Here is a 20,654-nt window from a genome sequence, read left to right as displayed (position 1 = left end):
AAACAATCATCTGAAGTGATATCAGATACTGGCTTCTGTTTCTCTTGAAAGCAAGTTAAAACAACAATGATAAACTAAGGCAGGAGATGTGAGTTGTGGCAGTAGATTTTTGATTCAACATATGTCAACCTTATATTGCTTGAGACCTCTGTGACAGACAAACAAATATTTATAGTCTTTTGATAGTTTGGATTCTTGGCTTGATTTAGCAGATCAGCTGTGAACCTTGACTTTGAAATCACATAAATGTCATGGTACCCGAACGAATCCTCGCATGACATTTCTTCGTAGCACAATTTTTGGTCCGCATTTCTTCGTCTACAAATCTTCGTCGGTGCATTTATTTGTCTCTCAATGCTTACTCTTGCATATATTTGCGTTGAAGAAGAAATGCGAGCCGATTTTCATATACCCTGGTGCGAGACAAAGTAATGCGATAGGTACGAATAAATGCCCTGACGAAGATTTGCAGACGAAGAATTGCGATACGAAGAAATGCCATAAGAATTGTCCTGGAATCCTTTATTGGCCATCATATATTGACCTTGATAAGATAAACGCATCATTCGCGCAATATTTGTCGCACTTTGATACCAAACTATTGCTTCCAAATGGCGACGTAAAGAAAACCTTTATGTGACGTCATAGAAACAGCGGATTTCCCAAAAAGTAAACAAAAATAAAAGTCTTATATCTCGAAAACGGGTGAATATTTTTCGATGAAATTTGGTAGATATTCATTTTCGCCCTTTCTGAACCGAGTGACATCACTTTCATGCCAATTCATAAACTTTTTTGAAGGTGGGAGGGTCCCTTTAAATGGGTAAAAATTCATCTGTCAGCCATCTCTCAGTCATTGGCCGGACGACGGACATGTAACATGTTATGTGTCTAATCGTGCGGTTACCGACAAGGAACAGCTTTCGTTGTTGACATGCTATTGAATTGGCCGCTGTTCTTATCTCCGTCAGCATTTCAAGGCTACTTCAATCCACGCAAACAAAATAGTCACAGGTTAAACTATCGGATAGAGAATAGTGGTTAAAAAGCAATGTATAGTGCTGCAAAAAGAGGCGATTTGATGTGAAAGTGTGAGTGTGTTTTTTTAAACGGCTAGATTCGAAAAGAACAGATGTTAGATATCCACCTTTGAGAAAAAAAATGGTAGAAATATATCCCGACTGTTCGAACAAAACCTTCCTGCTCCTTAGTTTCACCATGTCATTGTGAAACAATGACGCCGAGAGTGAAATCCGCCCCGGAGGGTGGTGATCAGACCGTACCACACGGAAGGAGCGCCAAAAACAGGTCCCGGCGCCGGCCCTAAGCCGCTCAGCCCCGGTCCGGAGCCGCTGATAATCACAGAGCTCTCCGGTCGTGTGACGACACGGAGCTCCAAATCCCGTGCAGTCTCTAAGTCCCGTACACGGGAGCTCTGAGCCTCAGTTTATACCGAGTCATGGCTGTGGCGAGCTGCAGTTACGGCCGGACTGTGCCAGCCACAGATACTGCAGCGAAATAAGCCGTGCCAGTCACAGATACTGCATCGAAATAAGTAGCGTCCCGCAGTAATCAGATCGACTTGCCTTGAGATGAAGGACTCGCATTATCGCATGGATTATAAAAAATGTTATCATTTCCGGCGAAACGCTTGGTTTTGTCACAAAAGTCGCGGTAACAACTATTGCAGATGGCCCCATTACCCAATTGTACTCTGGTCAGCGTTTCTCTTCCCTCGTTGTTTTCAAGTACACTCGAGTGTACACACTATATGTACACTCGAGTAAGTGAGCTTTTCGCATATCATGAAAGATTTCGAATCGGCATGCTTTGTAAGTTTACGCATGAAGGTGTGTTTTTCCCCTATATGAGGTACTGGGAACATACGTTTCACTGTGAAGGTAAAACCCTTTCCTACTCGTCAACAAATGTGCACGGCTCTTTCCGTGCACATTTGTTCCAGTGCCATTATCGAGCTACATTTCCAACTGAAATGTGGCCACGTAGCGAGGAAATGCATAAATACCTCCGGAGGAAGCGACCGCGCAGCTTTGGACGTTTCTCCGCCTGAACCGTCGAGACCTGACTTAAGAAGCGGTAGGTACTATTGGTCTCAAGATAAGGGTCCAGGCGGCCTGTAGGTTTGATGCGGTGAATACCCTCACCCTCGCCACAGCTGGAGTGGGGGTAGGGGAGGAGGTGCGTTCGGCCCGAGTCTGACAGCGGGGTCGCTCGCCGCAGTGTGGTGTCCAGCTGTGCAGTCGGAATCAGGCGGAATTATGCCGGCGGCGGTAACCGGTCGAAGGGCCTGGCTCAGTCGCGTCTCGAGACGAGTTACCGAGCGTGGCGTCAGCGATAGATGGGAGGGGTGTGGTCAGGGCGCTCTTTGATCACCAAATCAGCATGCTGTCAGTTTGCTGGCGTTTCTCATCTTCTCATTGGTCGTTGATAAACCACACGTGGTGTGTGCGATTGACCAATGAGAGACTAAGAGACGCCTGTAACTGGCTTCCATATATTGGAAAACCGACAGCACGCTGAAAACACGACAGTGCATGGGGCGCGCTAGCTTTGAAGGTCGCTCCGCAAAAACATAACTTGCCATAGATGAGGGTGACGGGTGTTACCTACCCCAGACTTCCTGCGATTGCTCTCAACAAGGAAACCTGAAAGCTGAAAAATAGCACACTGACACCTGACTTGATTCAAGCCGATTCTCTGGTGACACCAACGACCAATAACATTTTCAATTCTTGTCGAGTCACTGACATATGACGTCATAAAAGACTTCACTCGGTCCCAAAATATTGCGGGTTGGCAACTCCGCCATTGCTAGGTCAACTTCTGCAGATAAATAAAGCTCACAGGACTTCATATTCTTCCGAGACCTTGCAACTTTTATGTCTCGTAATTTCTAGAAGTTCACGTAAAGCTAGGTCAATGACGTGACCTCCCTCACCATCATAATTCAACAAGGGAAATATTTAAAGTCATGTTGATGACAAAAAAAGATGATTTACGACTATCGTTCGCACATGGAGTCGTGCTCGTGTCGCTTCACTCCTTGCAAGATCGATGCTCAACTTTTGCGTTGTGAACCATGTGCAGCGTCATAACCGACGTTGCATAGATATTGGAGCTTTTTTGTCATTATTCCGCACCGTAGACAGTGTTTACAATTGCTTCACGTGCAAAGAGAGAAAATTGTCAGCAGATGTCGTTTAACTCATTTGTTAAACGTCTAGACGTTTAACCAACTGTTAAACGTCTAGTAGACATTTCGTCTAGCCTGAAATATGCCGTATTTTTACATAAAATGTATTTTTTAACTGAAGTGACCGAAAGATGCCAGCGCTACGGGATAAAATTATTAAACTACTCGTAGGTAGAAAAATATTTTAAACGTCTCGCCTATCGGTTCGACGTTTAAAAAATTTGTTCTACCTACTCGCGGCTTAACCCTATTAGTGGCAGGGGGGGTTGTTTTTATCCACCCCTCAGGTTTTTCGGGAATATCTCCGAAACCGCTGAAGCTACGATGCTGAAATTTTCTGACTTTTCCTAAAACTAAATTGGGCACATTCCCTGAAAATTTCAAGTTCATAACTTCACCAGGGGCGGCTCCAGAGCACTGGGAATTGGGGGGTCCTATTCGTGAAGCGAGTCATTTGGGCGAAGATCACGATGCTGCACCAGTTTTACGAACAGTGAATAAAAGGTATCATGTGATAACATATACAGTTATTGTGCATCCTCTTTTGACACGTTTTTGCTATAATAGGCGGATCCAGGCGTCCAAAAAGGGGGGTTATGTTTTACCTCCCAACATAGGTGCCCTGACACCGCCGATGCATTACCAATACAATTTTAGTCGTTCTCTCATAAGAAAATTATAACATAACAAGACCATTACTACCCTTTTTAGAAACAGTACCAACAAAAACCTTATTTACTATACTTTTTGTGTACCCCCAATCTCAATGATCTGTATCCGCCTATGATTTTTGAAAATGCATATTTTTAGGATCCATGTGAATTCCTGGTTCATTCTCTATCGATCGGCAAAAGTTGCGTTAAGATTGGTTCAGAAACCTGGCCGTGATAAACAGTCTAAAATGTATCTGCAATTTGCCCGTTTTTACCCCCCTCTACCCCCCCCTATTGACATTTTTTAATTTTTATTTTTTAGAAATGTAGATCACGTTGAGCGAAATCGAATGCCGTTTGAATTTTGAAAATCGGCCCGTTAGATCTCGAGATATCAAGGGGGGTCGTAAACAGCCCCCCCTGCCACTAATAGGGGGTAGCCAGGAGCCTGCCACTAATAGGGTTAATATCTATTAACTACCGTTCCAACTGAAATACAAGGTTGTTATATATGAAACCGCGAGCAGGTAGAACAAATATCTTAATCGTCGAGCGGTTAGGCGGACGTTTAAAATATTTTTTCTACCTACGAGCGGTTAAGTAATTTTATCCCGTACCGCCAATATCTTTCGGGCGCTTAACCCGCGCCGGGCCGGTGCTCTGAGATTCCGCGCCGGGCCGGGGGGGGGGGGGTGTCTGAACACCCCCCCTTCTAACTCGGTTCCTGGGCCACGTAGCGACACGCGGTAAGCGGCAATCGAAAGAACGTCCAAAATAAGGACGAAAACACTTCGGTCATTTTTGGGTCAGGTCAAAGGTCAGGTCACCAGAAGTCACCAAAGGTCAAATGTCCACTATTTCAACATTTTGGAAACTGCCAACGGCTATCTCGGGAACCGATAGAGCTACAGCGCCGCGGAAAAGCGCATTCGATAGCCCTTTTACAGACCTTTCTGATTAATGTTCTCAGATTTGACCTCAGGTCAACGGTTTAGCCTCCAGGGGGCAAAAACTCCAAAAATAGCCGTTTTTACGAAAAACGTTTTTTCGGCAATAACTTTTGACTCAAAAGAGTCATGACATTACTTTTGCCACCATCGTGTTCCTCTCGTCGAGACGCGTCGAATGAACTATAATTTGACCTTGAAAGGTCAACTTGAAAATTTGACCTCAGGTCAAGGTCATGACCTGACCGGAAAAGGTCATGTTGCATATCAGTCGATCCGCAACGTCGGGCCGAACACATCTAAGGCGTTTTCAGCGCTCTAGCACGTCTCTATCAGAAGTTATTAGCGAAAAACTGTTAGATTCTGTTCGTGACCTGAGATGACCTCGGGGACATAACGAGGGGTCACAGTTGCCATTTTCCGGTTCAGTGAGTCCATTTTACCTACATCTCGATGTTTGAGAGTGTCTAGAATAACGTTCGTGCAAAACAGACGCTTTTCAATTTTCTCCCATTGACTTATAATGGAGAGGTCGCAAAATTGACCTGACCTTAGGTCACCGATATCAAAATTCTGAGATGAACATTTTATAGATAATGTTGCTCTTATCAATCGCTGAAAGTTTCAAGGCAATCGATCAATCGGTATAGCTATGACGAGCATTCTTATTTTTTCTGAGGTGAGGTCACTTGGCGTGACCTGGTGACCTGACCTAAGGTGACCTGGGTCTGAAATTTTCACAACATGTGCGGAAAAAATGAACAAACAGGTGTGCCAAAAACGGCGGCGCTCCGCGCCGCCGTTTTTGAGATATCTGCGAAAAACCGCAGGGGGGGGGGGTGTTCAAACACCCCCCCGGCCCGGCGCGGGTTAATGGTAAAGAATACATTTTATATAAAAATACGACATATTTCAGACTAGACGAAATGTCTACTAGACGTTTAACAGTTTGTTACTCGTCTAGACGTTTAAAAAATCAGTTACACGACATCTGAAAAATTTATCTCTTTGCACGTGAAGCAGTTGTAAACACTGTCTTCGGTGCGGAATAACCGCATTTAAACATCCACGCGCTATCCTCTAAATTACAGGGTCATCAATAAAAGATGACATAAAGTCAGCCCCGCCAGAGGCGTAAGACATATTGCATAAACAGCTCACCGTTGGAATGATAAATCTTACACATTTTACACAGCACAAACAGAAATCAGTTGTGTTGCTCGAAGAAAACTTGCTTCTCCGTGCGGCAGACCTCGGCCAAGACCTTCGCTCCGTGCACATCCTTGTATGGAATCAACTTTTGTGGATTCTTCGGAGAAGGAGCCTGTATTATTCTTGCGGGTGCTTACGGTAGCGCGAGCTACTTCTCGCCACTCAATATCACCCTTTCGAATCATTCTTCCGCTTCACTGAGCCGTGAGCCAAAAGGTGCACGCTTCCAGCCTCGACATCATGCTGTCAGGGGAGATGACGGTCATTAGGATCGGACGATAATGTTTCCAGTTCAGTTTCTTCTTGTGGAGGATTGACCATATTAGAGATGTCAATCAAATACCAACTTTTTGGCATACCAATACCAACTTGGTATTTGGCGTTTCGAGGCTAGGTATAGTTCGTTTTTTCTAAGTTCGACCCTCACTATAAACGTCTTTTTGAACACAGCACGAGTATTGGTAGCTGAATTACTGAGAAAACTCGTTGGCGCACAGTGATTTCGCAGACGATCAATTGTATCAAAATTATTTCTACCTGGCTCCTTTTTCCCAGACTCGCAGCCCGGTATTTGCAACCTCACAAGGATCGAGGACTTGTCAGGAAGTATAACCGAACTAATTAGTAAATCGCACGGCGTTTAACGTAACAGTATATAATCGGTGTTAGCTTATTTTGAAAATATTAGTTCATATCTCCAATACAAAGTGCGCTAACCAGTTTTCTCAGTAATTCAGCTAGCAATTATCGTGCTGTTTCCAAAAAAGATGTTTACAGTGAGGGTCGAACATAAAAAAAACGGACTATACCTAACACATTTGGTATTTTGTTGGTATTGTGAATCCTTGCTACTGTAAAAGAGACTGTGACTTTGGTAAAAAGTTGGTATTTCCCTGATATTCCCAAGTCGGTTCGGTTTCGGTATTTTCCCACGGTTCCTGTTGGTATTTGGTTTGGTATCGGTATCACGACTTTCTGTAATTGACATCACTAGTCCATATATTTAAAAATGCCTTCCCAGGTTTCTTAAGCCATTGCAAACGTGAATACTGGACAGATTACTGAAGAATTGCTAGACTCTCTTCACCTTCGAGCAACTGAACAAGCTCCCAGCACCCCTGGTCACTCTGCAGTCTGCATTTTTCCTGCTTGGACTTAACCGTTTAACCTCAAGCAACTCAAATTGCGGAGCGAACTCAAGAGTCCAAGACCCTTGATGAACTGAACGCTGCCGTGAGTCGTCGAAGGCTTCGTCTGCACGATGGCCGGCGATCATTTGGAGCTCCAGCGGGGGCTTACTTTATGTCATTCGTGTATGAACACCCTGCACTTGTGCAAGTGACCTGACCTCAGAGGTCACATGTTAACCCGCGACCTGGTGGGGGGGGGGCTATTTTTTGCCCCCCCCCCTCCAGACCTTTCAATATATCTCCAGAACCGCTGAGCCGATCGTCACCAAACTTTCAGTTCCCTCCCGGACATCAATTTCACACATTGTGACCAAAAATTTTCCAAATGCTATGATGGGTTGGCCGGAAATGACGTCAGAGTGACGTCATGTTCTGCCGTTTTCGACCCAAAAAAGGGTTTCGCGGGAAGAGCTGTCAGGCCTATAGCTTTGCAAATACAGAAAATGATAGAGACATAAAAGCTGTAGATTGGACAGGGCTACAAAACTGCTACCTCAGACTTTTTAAATTTTTGGATTTTGACCCCCAAAAATCAAAAAATAGATTTTTTTATATAATAATCGAAAAATCCAAAAAGTTTTTTGAATTTCGCAAAAACCGGAATATATGTGATAGTCCTTACCGCCTTCCATCCACATACCAAATTTGAGATTGATACCTCTTTTTTTGGCGAAGTTATAGCGAAAAAACTGTTCAAAATTGATGACGTCAAATTTTCAAACTCAATTTTTAGCAATTCTAGACCCCGTAGCGCGAAACAAAGACCACCATTAGACTCCCCGTGACAAGCTGCATCGAATCAATACCCATTTTATGCAAAACTACCAACTTTAAAATTTGACCTTTTTTGGCCTGACCTTGACCTGACCTTGACCTGAACCTCACCAGAAAGTGACCTTAGCCGTACCTGATAGTCTTATAACCAACACCATTGAGTTGGAAATGAAAAATTGGCCATAAAACATGCATCACACAACCTTAGTAAAGTTGGGCTCATGTGACCTGACCTGTGACCCTTGGTGACCTGACCTGTGACCTGATCTGGTATTGCCAGTGACCTCTAATAGCAACATATCTACTAGGCAACTGACGCCCTACCGCTGATTCTCGACAAAATGCGTTTTCCTCGGTGTTATAGCGCATTCCCTAGAAGACCCGTGAACGGCGAAACATTTCATCTTTGACCTGACCTGTGACGTCATCGGTGACCCCGAGGTCAATGAAATTTGGTTTCCCTCGACAAATTTGACAGGCCTTTCGAACGCCGTTTGAATTTGCGGATCCGTCCAGTAGTTTCGGAGATACGAGGGGGGGGGGGCAAGAAATAGCCCCCCCCCCCCACCAGGTCGCGTTATAAACAGACCCCACCAGGGCGCGGGTTAATCTGACACTTTTAACTTGATTGTGAATCGCTGGTTGCAAGGCTTTTAGCTTAATAATGGGCGAAACGGCGGTGGGGTCCCCGCCCACACACACACTCTAGACCCCTCTCGGTATTCAGAAAGCCGATAGGTCCGACGAGGAATAACGGATACAACGACAACGAGATACGTGCACTCTTGAAATATGTTTGTTACGTGTGGATTTGATTTTTGAGAACGTTTCCTAGTCTTGTCTACAAGCTGAAATTCGCCAATCAACCTTATGCATTACCTAGCTGCATCGCTTCGAGTCCCATCAGTTGGAATGTCTTCTACACTCTACACTATTAGTGCTTTCTTGGAATGATACCACGTTTGATAAAATTATAAAGCGAACACATAGCGAACGGGGCTAGAGTAACACTTAACATATTGTTTAATGGTTAACCCTACCGGAGGTTTAACAATGCAGTTATTGAAATGAACTGTTCAACACTTGTTCAGCGCCATAAATGAAATTATATGAAACAGAAGGAAATTAAAAGTTGTGAAGGTTGAAATATGAAACCGCTAAGATAATGATATAAATAGTGACGTTCTCGGCGGTATGCCGATCATGACAACATTAATTGCTATGTCCTAAACAAATTGCCACGTCTTGCAGTCTAAGGTGAAACTGCAATGAATGATGCGTGAGCTACATGGTTCGGCAAAAGTTGTATCCTAAAAAAATGTTCTCTCTAAGTTACTACATAGGGGACAGCGATTCTCTTTAGCGTTCAGTTTATTCCCCACGAACAGGGACTTACATACGAACGCAAATTTGCATGTTGGCAACTAGGTTGTGCAGTAAGTACGGCTGTATTTTTTTTATCATGCCCGTTTGAGCTGTAACCGGACAAGGCGCCGAGGTTGGCCGCCGGCTTCTGTTTGTCCAGGTCCTGCTGGACGACAGCCCGAAATTCGTCGATCAGGATGAGGTCCGGAGGGCAGCCAGCTAGCATCTCTTTCCTTCAGAAGTCTGGCACGTTCAATTCGCACCACTGCTAGGCCTTGGCAGTGCGATGACCTGGCGTGGATAGCGCTTCAGCGCGAGCCGCTTGGCCAATTTTGTCGCCAACTACTGGCCCCTCTCCCCGGTCGTCTTTTTCAATGCGATTTCTGTAACGTTTGAAATGGTAGGCGCACGCCGGCAAACTGGAACGATCAGCAACACTGCCAGCAGCCGTATGCTTATCCCACCAACACCGGACTGTGCAGACAGTTCGTCTGTAATTAAGACTTGCAAACAAAAACAACAGGCAGATGTCCCAACCAATCAGCAATGACACGCTGTGTCATTTCGGCCTGGAGCATGCCGACATGTCTGGTTCAGCTCCCTTGATAAAAATTTCATACATTCACGTAGCGACGCAGCCGTTCAGGTGGACAATCTCTGTGAAACTGGCCGTAGCTCGGTGATACGTGACCCGAGGTCCGTTCGTCACCTCATGTTCTGCGGCCAAGGACCGTGCAATGCAGGAGTGCAGCCTGAATCGTCATACCTCAGGCGTGGACACGATTAGGAACAGGAAAGTTTTGTCATAGGTAGTGGACATAACTTTTGTCGAACCCTATATTGTCGTCCTGTAGTGTCTTTCATTGTCAGCGAGACGCTACACGGAGTTAAAATGGCGAGCGGCCCTCCCGCCGGAATGGTGAGCGTCCTTCTCTGTCAAACGCGGCGCTAGTTTCCGCCTAAGCTCCGCTGGCCCGCTCGACTGCTATGTCATGCGGCACAGTCTACAAGTACAGGTGACCGGTCGCGAGATCGGAGCTCCGTAGCACCGAGCGAGTGTGGCGAAGGCGGGGGTATTCACCGCATCAAACCTACAGGTCGCCTGGACCCTTATCTTGAGACCAATAGTACAATATGAGGCGAGAGCAGCTCAGTGGGCCGAGCGGTAAAGATGCCGATGTAGTGTTCAGAGGTGGATTTTAACGCTCGGCTGATCTGCGGAGGGGTCTGGACCGCGGTATGTGAATTCCCTGTCTAAAAACGGCCGTAATATCACAGAATAAGCAACATCCATCATCACGATAAACAGATAATCGGGGGGATGTGAGGTACTGATAGCTATAATACAGAAGATAATACCTGAGGGAGCTCTCCAGTAGCATTTTCTCTAAATCACGGTATCATGGTATGGAGGGTTATCCGCAACGAGCAAACAGAAAAAACAACAACTGGAAAGTCTTACCACGATATAATATGTAAGCCACGAAAGAAGAACATAACGATGCATACCGGAGTTACTCCGGTATGCATCGTAAAATACATCGTAAATACATCGTAAAATACATACTCCGGCGGAGTATGTATTATTACGGTGTTCTTATCGTGACACTCCAAAGTGACCCCATGTCCAGACTCAGAGTTTAGACACTCTGATGCCCAGAATGACACCTAGACCCAGAGTGACACACACCTGAGTGATTCTTCCGTTCCCCATTGAAACATATGGCGTAGGCATCGGCTGAAATCCGGCATTTCCTGAAATGTCTATAAGCGGTGTGTGGAATGCCAGCGAAAAAAGAAATTTTAATAGAAATGTGCGCGTCACAACGTATGCCTGATGTATATTGCCGAACATGAGTGGTATCGTATTCTAGTTTGAATTAAATATGTAGCAGCCTCGACTACATATAGCTTTTCTAGTAGCTATACCAAAAATATATACCATAGTTCGTCCTACCCTTCACTCAACATACCCCGGGTTCAGCAATCTCCGGCATGCACAGCAGGAGGTCATGGCTGGGAACGATAGTGCACAGACCTCCTGCAAGTGCGGCTTAGTGAATGGGGAGTTTTGCAGTCATTCGTGCATACAAGAAGTGGAAAGCGTCCTTGCATGTTTCTTGTGCCGCGCAGCACCAGTCCCACCGCGGGAGAACGCGGCAGCGAGGGAAGTATCACGGATCACCTACTGACGGCGGCGGGGGAAGTATCCCCGGTCGTACTGACGGCAGCGAGTGAAGTATCACCGGCCCTATACTGACGGCAGTGGGCAGGGGGATGTCGTCCCGGTTTTCCCCATGTATTATTCGCCAATCAGCTTAACACTACCGGTGACGTCACTGGTGGATCGCCAATCGGGGCCGGCCGGCCGGCCGGCCTAGCCCGTAGAAGGCCAAACGCAGACGTTTTCAGAAAAGCGTAAGCCTTTTCTGAATGTAAGACTATAGATGCAGTCGCGGATGGAATTTTGCTGTGATTCGGCTCTCCAAGAGTGCGTCAGCGGACCAGGACCCGGATAAAGGTCATAGTGAACCGGCATCTGATAAAATCCGCTCAGGGCAGCAGCCGACTTCGACCCTTCGCCCTCGTAAAGCACAAAACCTTGCCGGTCATCAATCCACCTTCATCTCCTCATCTGCTTAATGCCTATATCGTTATATCGACCAGTTACTGCCAGTTTTGGAGCGGCTCACGGCCGATAACACGACGGGCGTGCGCTAGCCGCCGGTGCTAAGCGTTAACCATTGAGTGCGCACTGCGCGTGGCCGACTGCCGCCCCGATGGCGCTGGCCCCCGGCACCGACACCGGCGCGGCGCCGCTGACCCATGGGGGGGGGGGCTGCTAATTAGTTGAGCCGGAATTGGGATAGAAGCCGATATGGGATTGGGATAGAATCTCAGCGAGACTAAGGGATTGTGTTGTGCATTCGGTAGGCCCCCAAAAATCACCGGTGTAGTGCCCTCAGCCCTCAGGGCCGCCGGTTATGAAGCCTTTGGAGGCACTGGTGTGAGCCCTCACACAGGTAGGTACCGGTGTGAGACCCTCGGAGGCATTGGTGCGGGGCCTCAGATGTACCGCTGTGGGCCCTCTGAGGTGCTAGTAGGTGGCCCTCAGAGGCGCTGGTGAGGGTCCTCACAGTTGCCATTGTGGGCCCTCAGAGACACTGCAGTGTGGGGTCATCACAGCCGGGTGTGGGACCCTTAGAGCCGCTGGCTCGAACCCTTTATAAGCCGACAGGGGCTCTCAGAGACCGACAAAGGGCCCTCAAGAGGTCTGCGGTGTCTTCAGAAGCCCTGTGGACTGTGGAGTCCTCAGAGACCAGCAAAGTACTCTCAGACGCCGGTGGGGACCCTCAGAGTCGTCGGTGTGGGGCCCTCAAAAGTCATCGGTGAGTGGCCGTCCGATGCGAAGGTCCCGTCTTAGGCCGTCAGAGGCTCCGGCGTTGAGCCCTCAGAGCCGCCGATATATGGCCTTAAGAAGCACTGGTTTGGGCCTTTGGAACTTCATTCAGGGGTACCGGTTGAACTCAGAGGTGGCAGTGTGGGGCCCTCAGCTGGGCTTCGGTTTGGGGCTTTCACAGCCACCGGTGAGGGCCCTCGCAGGCGCCGTTGTGGGGGCCTTCAACCATTGGTTTAGGGGGTCATCACAGGCGTGTGTGGAACCCTTACAGCTGTTGGTCCCTGATAGGCCGGTAAGGGCCCTCAGAGGCCGGCAAGAAGCTCTCAGAGGTCGCCAATGGGCCCTGAGAGGCCGGCAAGGGGCCCTCAAATGCCGACAAGGAACAATACAAAGCCGGTGTGTGGCTCTAATGGAGAGAAGTGTGGCTATTCGGAGCACATAAGGTGTTCTTTCGAGCTCTGTGGGGCCCTTCTGAGTCGAAAATGCCAGCTTGGACACTCAGTCGCCAATTGGCGTCGCAGGGCCCCTCGGGCCCGAGAGGCCCCCTGATCCGATGGGGGCACGTGTCCCCTGCCCCCCCCCCCCCTCCGGGCGCTGATAGAGTCAGAGAATGCAATCGGCGGTGCGGGACACAACAATTGCAATCGTTCCTTCTCCCGTCGCGAGGTCGCCCATCCGACCCATATCCCAAGATTGTCAACCCTGGGGCTCGGGTCGGCAATGTATCGGCAAGGAAATCAGCTTTAGGTGGGTAAAAAAGTTATTAAGAGTCATTAGTTGTCGTTTCGTTCAGTAACAACAACGATAAAGTGCCAAATGTACCCGACGTACGGCTTGGAGCCGGGCGCCGCGCGGTCTCCACCAGTGACGTCACGCTAATGCTTAGCGACCGGTCCATTGGAAAATGTGGGATGATTCTACCTCTCTTATACGGCCTTGGCAGTGGGGAAGTATCACCGGCCGTACTGACGGCAGCGAGGGATCAGGGAAGTATCACCGGCCCTATACTGACGGCAGCAGCAGACGCGGCACCGCTCCCGCCGACTGCTTCAGCAATGCTGGCGTCATTGGATCAACTGACTTTGACGTTCCAAGGGTCTTGAGTTCGAATATCTCTGGAGATCTAGTGAGAGGCAAAGGGTGAGCCCTCCCACGTGTGATTACAGTGTTCTTAGGGTATAGGGAGTCACGGCTCACGCGGAAATAATGGACGATATAAGCTGCGTCCCAAATTCCAGTTAAAACTCATGTGGGATTATTTGCATGCGTGATAGATACGTCAATATGAGTTCCATCTGGGAAGGCCCGTGTTGGACCCATTTATTCCCAGCTGGGTCCCAATTGGGCACGCCCATATGCGGCTCAATACAGGTCTCAGCTGGGCCCCACATGGGCCCCGTCAGGGGCGCCCAGATTGGACCCAGTTGGACGCTCATGACATGCCCACCTGGGTCCTTGGTGGGCAGCCCAGGTGACTCCCAGTTTGGTATCCAATTAGGGCCCATGTGTGCCCCACTTGGGAAGGGTGGCTGGGAAACGATTCAGTAGCCCACATTTCGACTTTGAGGGATCAAATCAGCCTGGCAACTAGATACCCGCCACCTGGCTTCTGTTTCACAATCACCGGCCCGACGCTGCGCGCGCCCTGGTGGTGCCCGGGCGCAACAAATCCGCCGCCGCCTAAGCAGTGACCTTGACCTCCGCCGTCTGCTGCGGTTCCAAAGCCAAGCCAGCGTAACATTGGGAGAGTTCGGTCACCCGCAGCTAGCAGCTCAGTATATTTTGTAATAATTGTAGTAGCATTATATAGATTTGAGAATTTCATAAACATGCGTACCCGTTTGGGTTTACGTGAGTGGTAAACCCTGAGGTAAAATAAATTAATGTAATATTTAACAACAAAGTAACGGTCCTCTCGTTCGAATGGTGGAAAACCTACCATAAATAACTGCTTAAGTTCCTGAGGTATCAACGGACCAAACATATATATGTTGCAGGCACTTTAGAAAATCAGTCATTTTGTAAAATGCCTAGGCATTTTACAAAAAGACGGCTGTTTGAAAAATGACTGAACGCAACCAGGTTTTTTTTTTCAAAATGGCTAGCCATTTTACAAAATGACTAGGAATTTTGCAAAATGCCTGACCAGCATGGAACGTAGATCCCACTACAGATACTATGGCCAACAGTTTTTGGACGTCTTCCTATACCCTATAGGTACGTGTTCAGCCTGTAACTGATCGATTTGAAGCTCTGTGATGACGACAATGCTGAGTAACGACCTGGTTGAGTTGCAGACTCGGCTGTAGCATAAAGCATTGTTTAGTTAACGCTGTAAAAACTCCCAAGTACATCAACGCCGTTCATGTTCTGCCTGAAACTAGACCTAACAAAACCAGCCGGAGACCGGCCCTAGTCAATAGGCAGGCCCGGTTGATGTACAATTACATGTAAACGAATGAATGTAGTCTTTGTTTGATTGTGTCTTTGTTTGACAGCTTTGAGTACCTACTTGCATGGTCCCAGTTAAAAATATCAAGCTCCACATCACGTTCGTATAATTGCCTGCAGATTGATATCAATCTCGTACATGCAGATTCCGGACAATTTCAAATCGGCTCAAAATGGGCATATAGACCAAACAGGATACGCTGATCAGTGATCACGAATCCGAAGTCCGTTCCGCGGCACATATGAAACTTTTCCCGGAATTTCCGAATCCCGAATCTGCATGCGGATTCCGGACAATTTCAAATCGGCTCCAAATGGGCATATAGACCAAACAGGATACGCTGATCACGAATCCGAAGTCCGTTCCGCGGCACATATGAAACTTTTCCCGGAATTTCCGAATTCCGAATCTGCATGCGGATTCCGGACAATTTCAAATCGGCTCAAAATGGGCATATAGACCAAACAGGATACGCTGATCACGAATCCGAAGTCTGTTCCGCGGCACATATGAAACTCTTCCCGGAATTTCCGAATTCCGAATCTGCATGCAGATTCCGGACAATTTCAAATCGGCTCAAAATGGGCATATAGACCAAACAGGGTACGCTGATCACGACTCCGAAGTGTGTTCCGCGGCACATATGAAACTTTTCCCGGAATTTCCGAATTCCGAATCTGCATGCAGATTCCGGACAATTTCAAATCGGCTCAAAATGGGCATATAGACCAAACAGGATACGCTGATCACGAATCCGAAGTCCGTTCCGCGGCACATATGAAACTTTTCCCGGAATTTCCGAATTCCGAATCTGCATGCGGATTCCGGACAATTTCAAATCGGCTCAAAATGGGCATATAGACCAAACAGGATACGCTGATCACGAATCCGAAGTCCGTTCCGCGGCACATATGAAACTTTTCCCGGAATTTCCGAATTCCGAATCTGCATGCGGATTCCGGACAATTTCAAATCGGCTCAAAATGGGCATATAGACCAAACAGGATACGCTGATCACGAATCCGAAGTCCGTTCCGCGGCACATATGAAACTTTTCCCGGAATTTCCGAATTCCCTTTCCTCCCATTTTGAGCCGATTTGAAATTGTCCGGAATCCGCATGCAGATTCGGGATTCGGAAATTCCGGGAAAAGTTTCATATGTGCCGCGGAACGGACTTCGGATTCGTGATCAGCGTATCCTGTTTGGTCTATATGCCCATTTTGAGCCGATTTGAAATTGTCCGGAATCCGCATGCAGATTCGGAATTCGGAAATTCCGGGAAAAGTTTCATATGTGCCGCGGAACGGACTTCGGATTCGTGATCAGCGTATCCTGTTTGGTCTATATGCCCATTTTGAGCCGATTTGAAATTGTCCGGAATCCACATGCAGATTCGGAATTCGGAAATTCCGGGAAAAGTTTCATATGTGCCGCGGAACAGACTTCGGATTCGTGATCAGCGTATCCTGTTTGGTCTATATGCCCATTTTGAGCCGATTTGAAATTGTCCGGAATCCGCATGCAGATTCGAAATTCGGAAATTCCGGGAAAAGTTTCATATGTGCCACGGAACGGACTTCGGATTCGTGATCAGCGTATCCTGTTTGGTCTATATGCCCATTTTGAGCCGATTTGAAATTGTCCGGAATCCGCATGCAGATTCGGAATTCGGAAATTCCGGGAAAAGTTTCATATGTGCCGCGGAACGGACTTCGGATTCGTGATCAGCGTATCCTGTTTGGTCTATATGCCCATTTTGAGCCGATTTGAAATTGTCCGGAATCCGCATGCAGATTCGGAATTCGGAAATTCCGGGAAAAGTTTCATATGTGCCGCGGAACGGACTTCGGATTCGTGATCAGCGTATCCTGTTTGATCTATATGCCCATTTTGAGCCGATTTGAAATTGTCCGGAATCCGCATGCAGATTCGGAATTCGGAAATTCCGGGAAAAGTTTCATATGTGCCGCGGAACGGACTTCGGATTCGTGATCAGCGTATCCTGTTTGGTCTATATGCCCATTTTAAGCCGATTTGAAATTGTCCGGAATCCGCATGCAGATTCGGAATTCGGAAATTCCGGGAAAAGTTTCATATGTGCCGCGGAACAGACTTCGGATTCGTGATCAGCGTATCCTGTTTGGTCTATATGCCCATTTTGAGCCGATTTGAAATTGTCCGGAATCTGCATGTACGAGATTGATATCAATCTGCATGCAATTATACGAACGTCTCCACATCGGGAGAATCATCAGGTCGCTTGGCGTAGGACGAGAGCGTTGGTTTCAGAAGACACTAACGCCTAAGTGTGTGGGATCGAATCCTCGCGACCTCTAATGGTTTTACAGATATAGGCCGGCATAGGGCCAGTCGTTTGTTGACGCTCCAGATCGATCATTTTAAATCCAGCAGCGTCGCTGACGTGGGGGTTGGAAATGTCGCGGGCCTGCACTTCTCAAAATAGAGAGAGGTAGGTATGGACTTCCCACAGCTGGACTCCTCTGGTATAATGCTGGACTCCTCGGTCCACCTACTCGCTACCAAAACGTATATAATTAGGTACTCGTATCTACAACACGCTGCTCAGTTATTTTGTAAAATGGCTAGGTATTTTGTAAAATGCCTAGGCATTTTGCAAAATGACTGGAGAGTCAGTCATTTTGTAAAATGCCTAGGCTTTTTGCAAAAAGCCTGGAAAATCAGGCATTTTGCAAAATGCCTAGGCATTTTACAAAATGACTGATTTTCTAAAGTGCCTGCAACATATATTCGGTATCCGGTATTCCGCCGTAAAACTTCAACCATACTTTTCTCCTTATACAAAAAACGTAGAGCTTTTATCTTGCATAACATGCAGACTTGCATTAATTTTAGTGACCACACGCAATCAATCTTGCAAAAAACCGTCACAGAAAGTTGCCCCAGTGACGTCATCAAAACTAGCTGCTGTGTCCCGCTCAGCCGTCTTAGCGGTTGTGTCACGTTCAACCGTTCCAGCGACGTCGCCGTGGGGACCTGCGGTGTCTCCCCATTCCTCACACACCCAGCCGCCCTGTGTCACGTGCACTGGGCAGCCGTTCCAGCGGCGCCGCACTAGGTGTCTCCCCACAGCTCACCCCGCCGCTCCTCGCGGTCAGAAGTCGTGACGGGCGACTGCCATCGCCAGGATATCGGAAAGGCCAGTTCAGGGCGCTACCATTAGTCACTGGATGGCGGTAGATGTCCGAGATACGAGCACGACTGACTTTACCCGAGGAAAATTGTGAAATGCGGAGAATGAAGGGAATGTTAGAAGACTGGAATAAGTAGCTATGAATAACGGTTAAATGCTGACGAAGTTATCAGATGTCAGCACATTTCTGCACGTGGCGATCTGTTCTGATGAGTTCTCGAAAGGCTGACATGAGTGGTAAAGCCTCCCGGACGATGCTACCGAAGCTGCTTGGGGGATAACAAAACATAAATAAATAACGAGGAAGAGCAAGGAGCTAACCTTCAAAAATGCCGGCAATAGGTACTGGTTGTTACAAACATCGGACTGTCGAATTAGAATGTAACGAGTCACTGTGAAGGGGAGTGAATGTGATGTGTTTGGAATATAACGGCGAATACCGCTGTGAAAAAGATCACCGGTACCTACCTCCAGCCAGTTTAACCCTCGCCAGTATTGGTGTGTTGCCAGCCTTGAACGTATAAGGGTGTGTGTGTGGGTGGGTGGGGGGGGGGAGTCCGTTGGGCCCCCTACCCTGCCGTTTCGTCCCTGATTGAGCTAGAGCTTCACAGAAAAAGGAGCGTGTTGCCCGTGACGAGAGGAAGCCGATGATACCCAATTTTAAGGTCCTAGGTCATTGGTTGGCCTTCCAGGTCAGGTCATTGACCCAAAAGTCGGGAAAATCGGGACCTGTTAGAACGTCGTAAAGTGGGGCTTCTATGGGGTCTGTCGGAGTGCCGATCACGAATACCATGTAAGTTTTGATCACAGATGATGACTTCAGGCATTTAGGCCAGATCGGGTCAGGTCAGGTCAACCAGTAGGGGTCCTGCCGAGTATTCTTAGTAGGTGTCAACCGCCTCTGACAGCTTCGTACATGTTACAAAGAAACCGAAACTACTTCGTAAATGTTCAAATGGTTGCTAAATTTGAATTCAGCTCCAAACACTAGCCTAGAAACATGTAAAACTCGAAAAAGTGAGCCGAGGTCATCAAAGGTCTATGACCTGACCTGACTTTCAGGTGACATTGACACTCACCCTAATGCATGGGGCTTTATTTGACATACTTGAACGTTAAAAACTACAAAAATACTGTAAACGCGCTGATAATGCTAGCTGACATACGCCGAATCGCGATTCCGGCCAGACATAGGTATTCTCGAAAAATAGTTCACAGGTCAAAGGTCATTTGGGTCAGGGTCATGACATTTGCAGAGTAGGTGTAAAATGGATTATTTTGAGGGTGTCGTCGTGATCGGACGGACGGTTTTTACGCGAGTTATTTGCGAAAAACCGAGGTCCCTTCGACCACTCACCCTATAGGTGTGAGGGTTAAGAGCAGGAAAGAAACGCCGAAAAACAATAATCAAATGTAAGGAGGCACATTAGCTTTTGCCGTGTCAATCAAAGAGTCGAAAAGTGATTGGCAATAGTTTTTTTTTTTGGCAATGAACATGCTTTAGTTCGAATGCCTGACTTCACTGCGACGGGTAAATTGCGAAAAAAGAGAGCAAGAAGTCAGTTTGCGCCCTTCGGTATCACGCAACGATACAACGTGTGAGGGCTGAGGTGTTCTAAAGAACAATTACAAGTGGTAGGTAAGCAAAAACTGCGCAATGTCGCACGAATGCTACAGGAAATCTCTGAAAAGTAGTAAATTTGTAACTGGTCTCCCAATTCAGCGCGGGCTACTCACCAGTAACGTTTTCATCTTGATCTGGATCCCTGCCTTCCACCTCCGGGAGATAATTTTGTGAAACTTTCACTGACCCTTGACGGCTCGTCGGTGACCTTGGATGGACTCTGATGACCTTTGGTGACCTTGAGCAGCTGGCGGTGGTGACGTCAGTGACCTCTGCCCCCCTCTCCTCCGCTCCTCTCTCCCGCTCTCTCTCCCCGCACCCGCCGCCGCCCGCCGCCGCCGCCGACTGACCCGCTCCCGTCGGCCAGCCTCCCGCCCTCTCCCCCCTCTCTCCTCCCAGAGCGGTAATCCCAGACCGCCTCTCACGCTACTACCAGTGACGTCATCAACTCCTGCAGCAGTGACGTCACAAGGTCCGGCACCAGTGACGGGCAGCAGCTCGGCAGCTCCAGATTCAACCGGCTTTGACAGGTCAAAAATCTTTTTCTCTAACTTCATCGCAAATGACCTGCTTTCTCGTTAAGCGTCGACCTCAATACTTGCTCGATTCCGTTGAATGCTTATTGGTGATATGATATGGTATAGTGAAT

At 47.6% G+C, this 20,654-nt stretch overlaps 1 protein-coding gene across 1 annotated transcript in view; it reads right to left on the bottom strand.

Moving 5' to 3' along the window:
• Nucleotides 1-20,352, bottom strand: part of LOC122368296 (protein spaetzle 3-like) — a 42,234-nt gene extending 21,882 nt beyond the window's left edge. The window contains exon 1 of the mRNA XM_043342103.1: nt 20,119-20,352. Within this exon, the coding sequence (XP_043198038.1) occupies nt 20,119-20,133 (15 nt within the window). The 5' untranslated portion in view covers nt 20,134-20,352. The remainder of the gene's footprint in view (nt 1-20,118) is intronic.
• Nucleotides 20,353-20,654: the final 302 nt, after the last annotated feature.

Source organism: Amphibalanus amphitrite, unplaced genomic scaffold (assembly GCF_019059575.1).
Source record: "Amphibalanus amphitrite isolate SeventyFive unplaced genomic scaffold, NRLGWU_Aamphi_draft 000937F_arrow, whole genome shotgun sequence".
NCBI lineage: Eukaryota > Metazoa > Arthropoda > Thecostraca > Balanomorpha > Balanidae > Amphibalanus > Amphibalanus amphitrite.
This window is presented reverse-complemented; position numbering and strand designations above follow the sequence as displayed.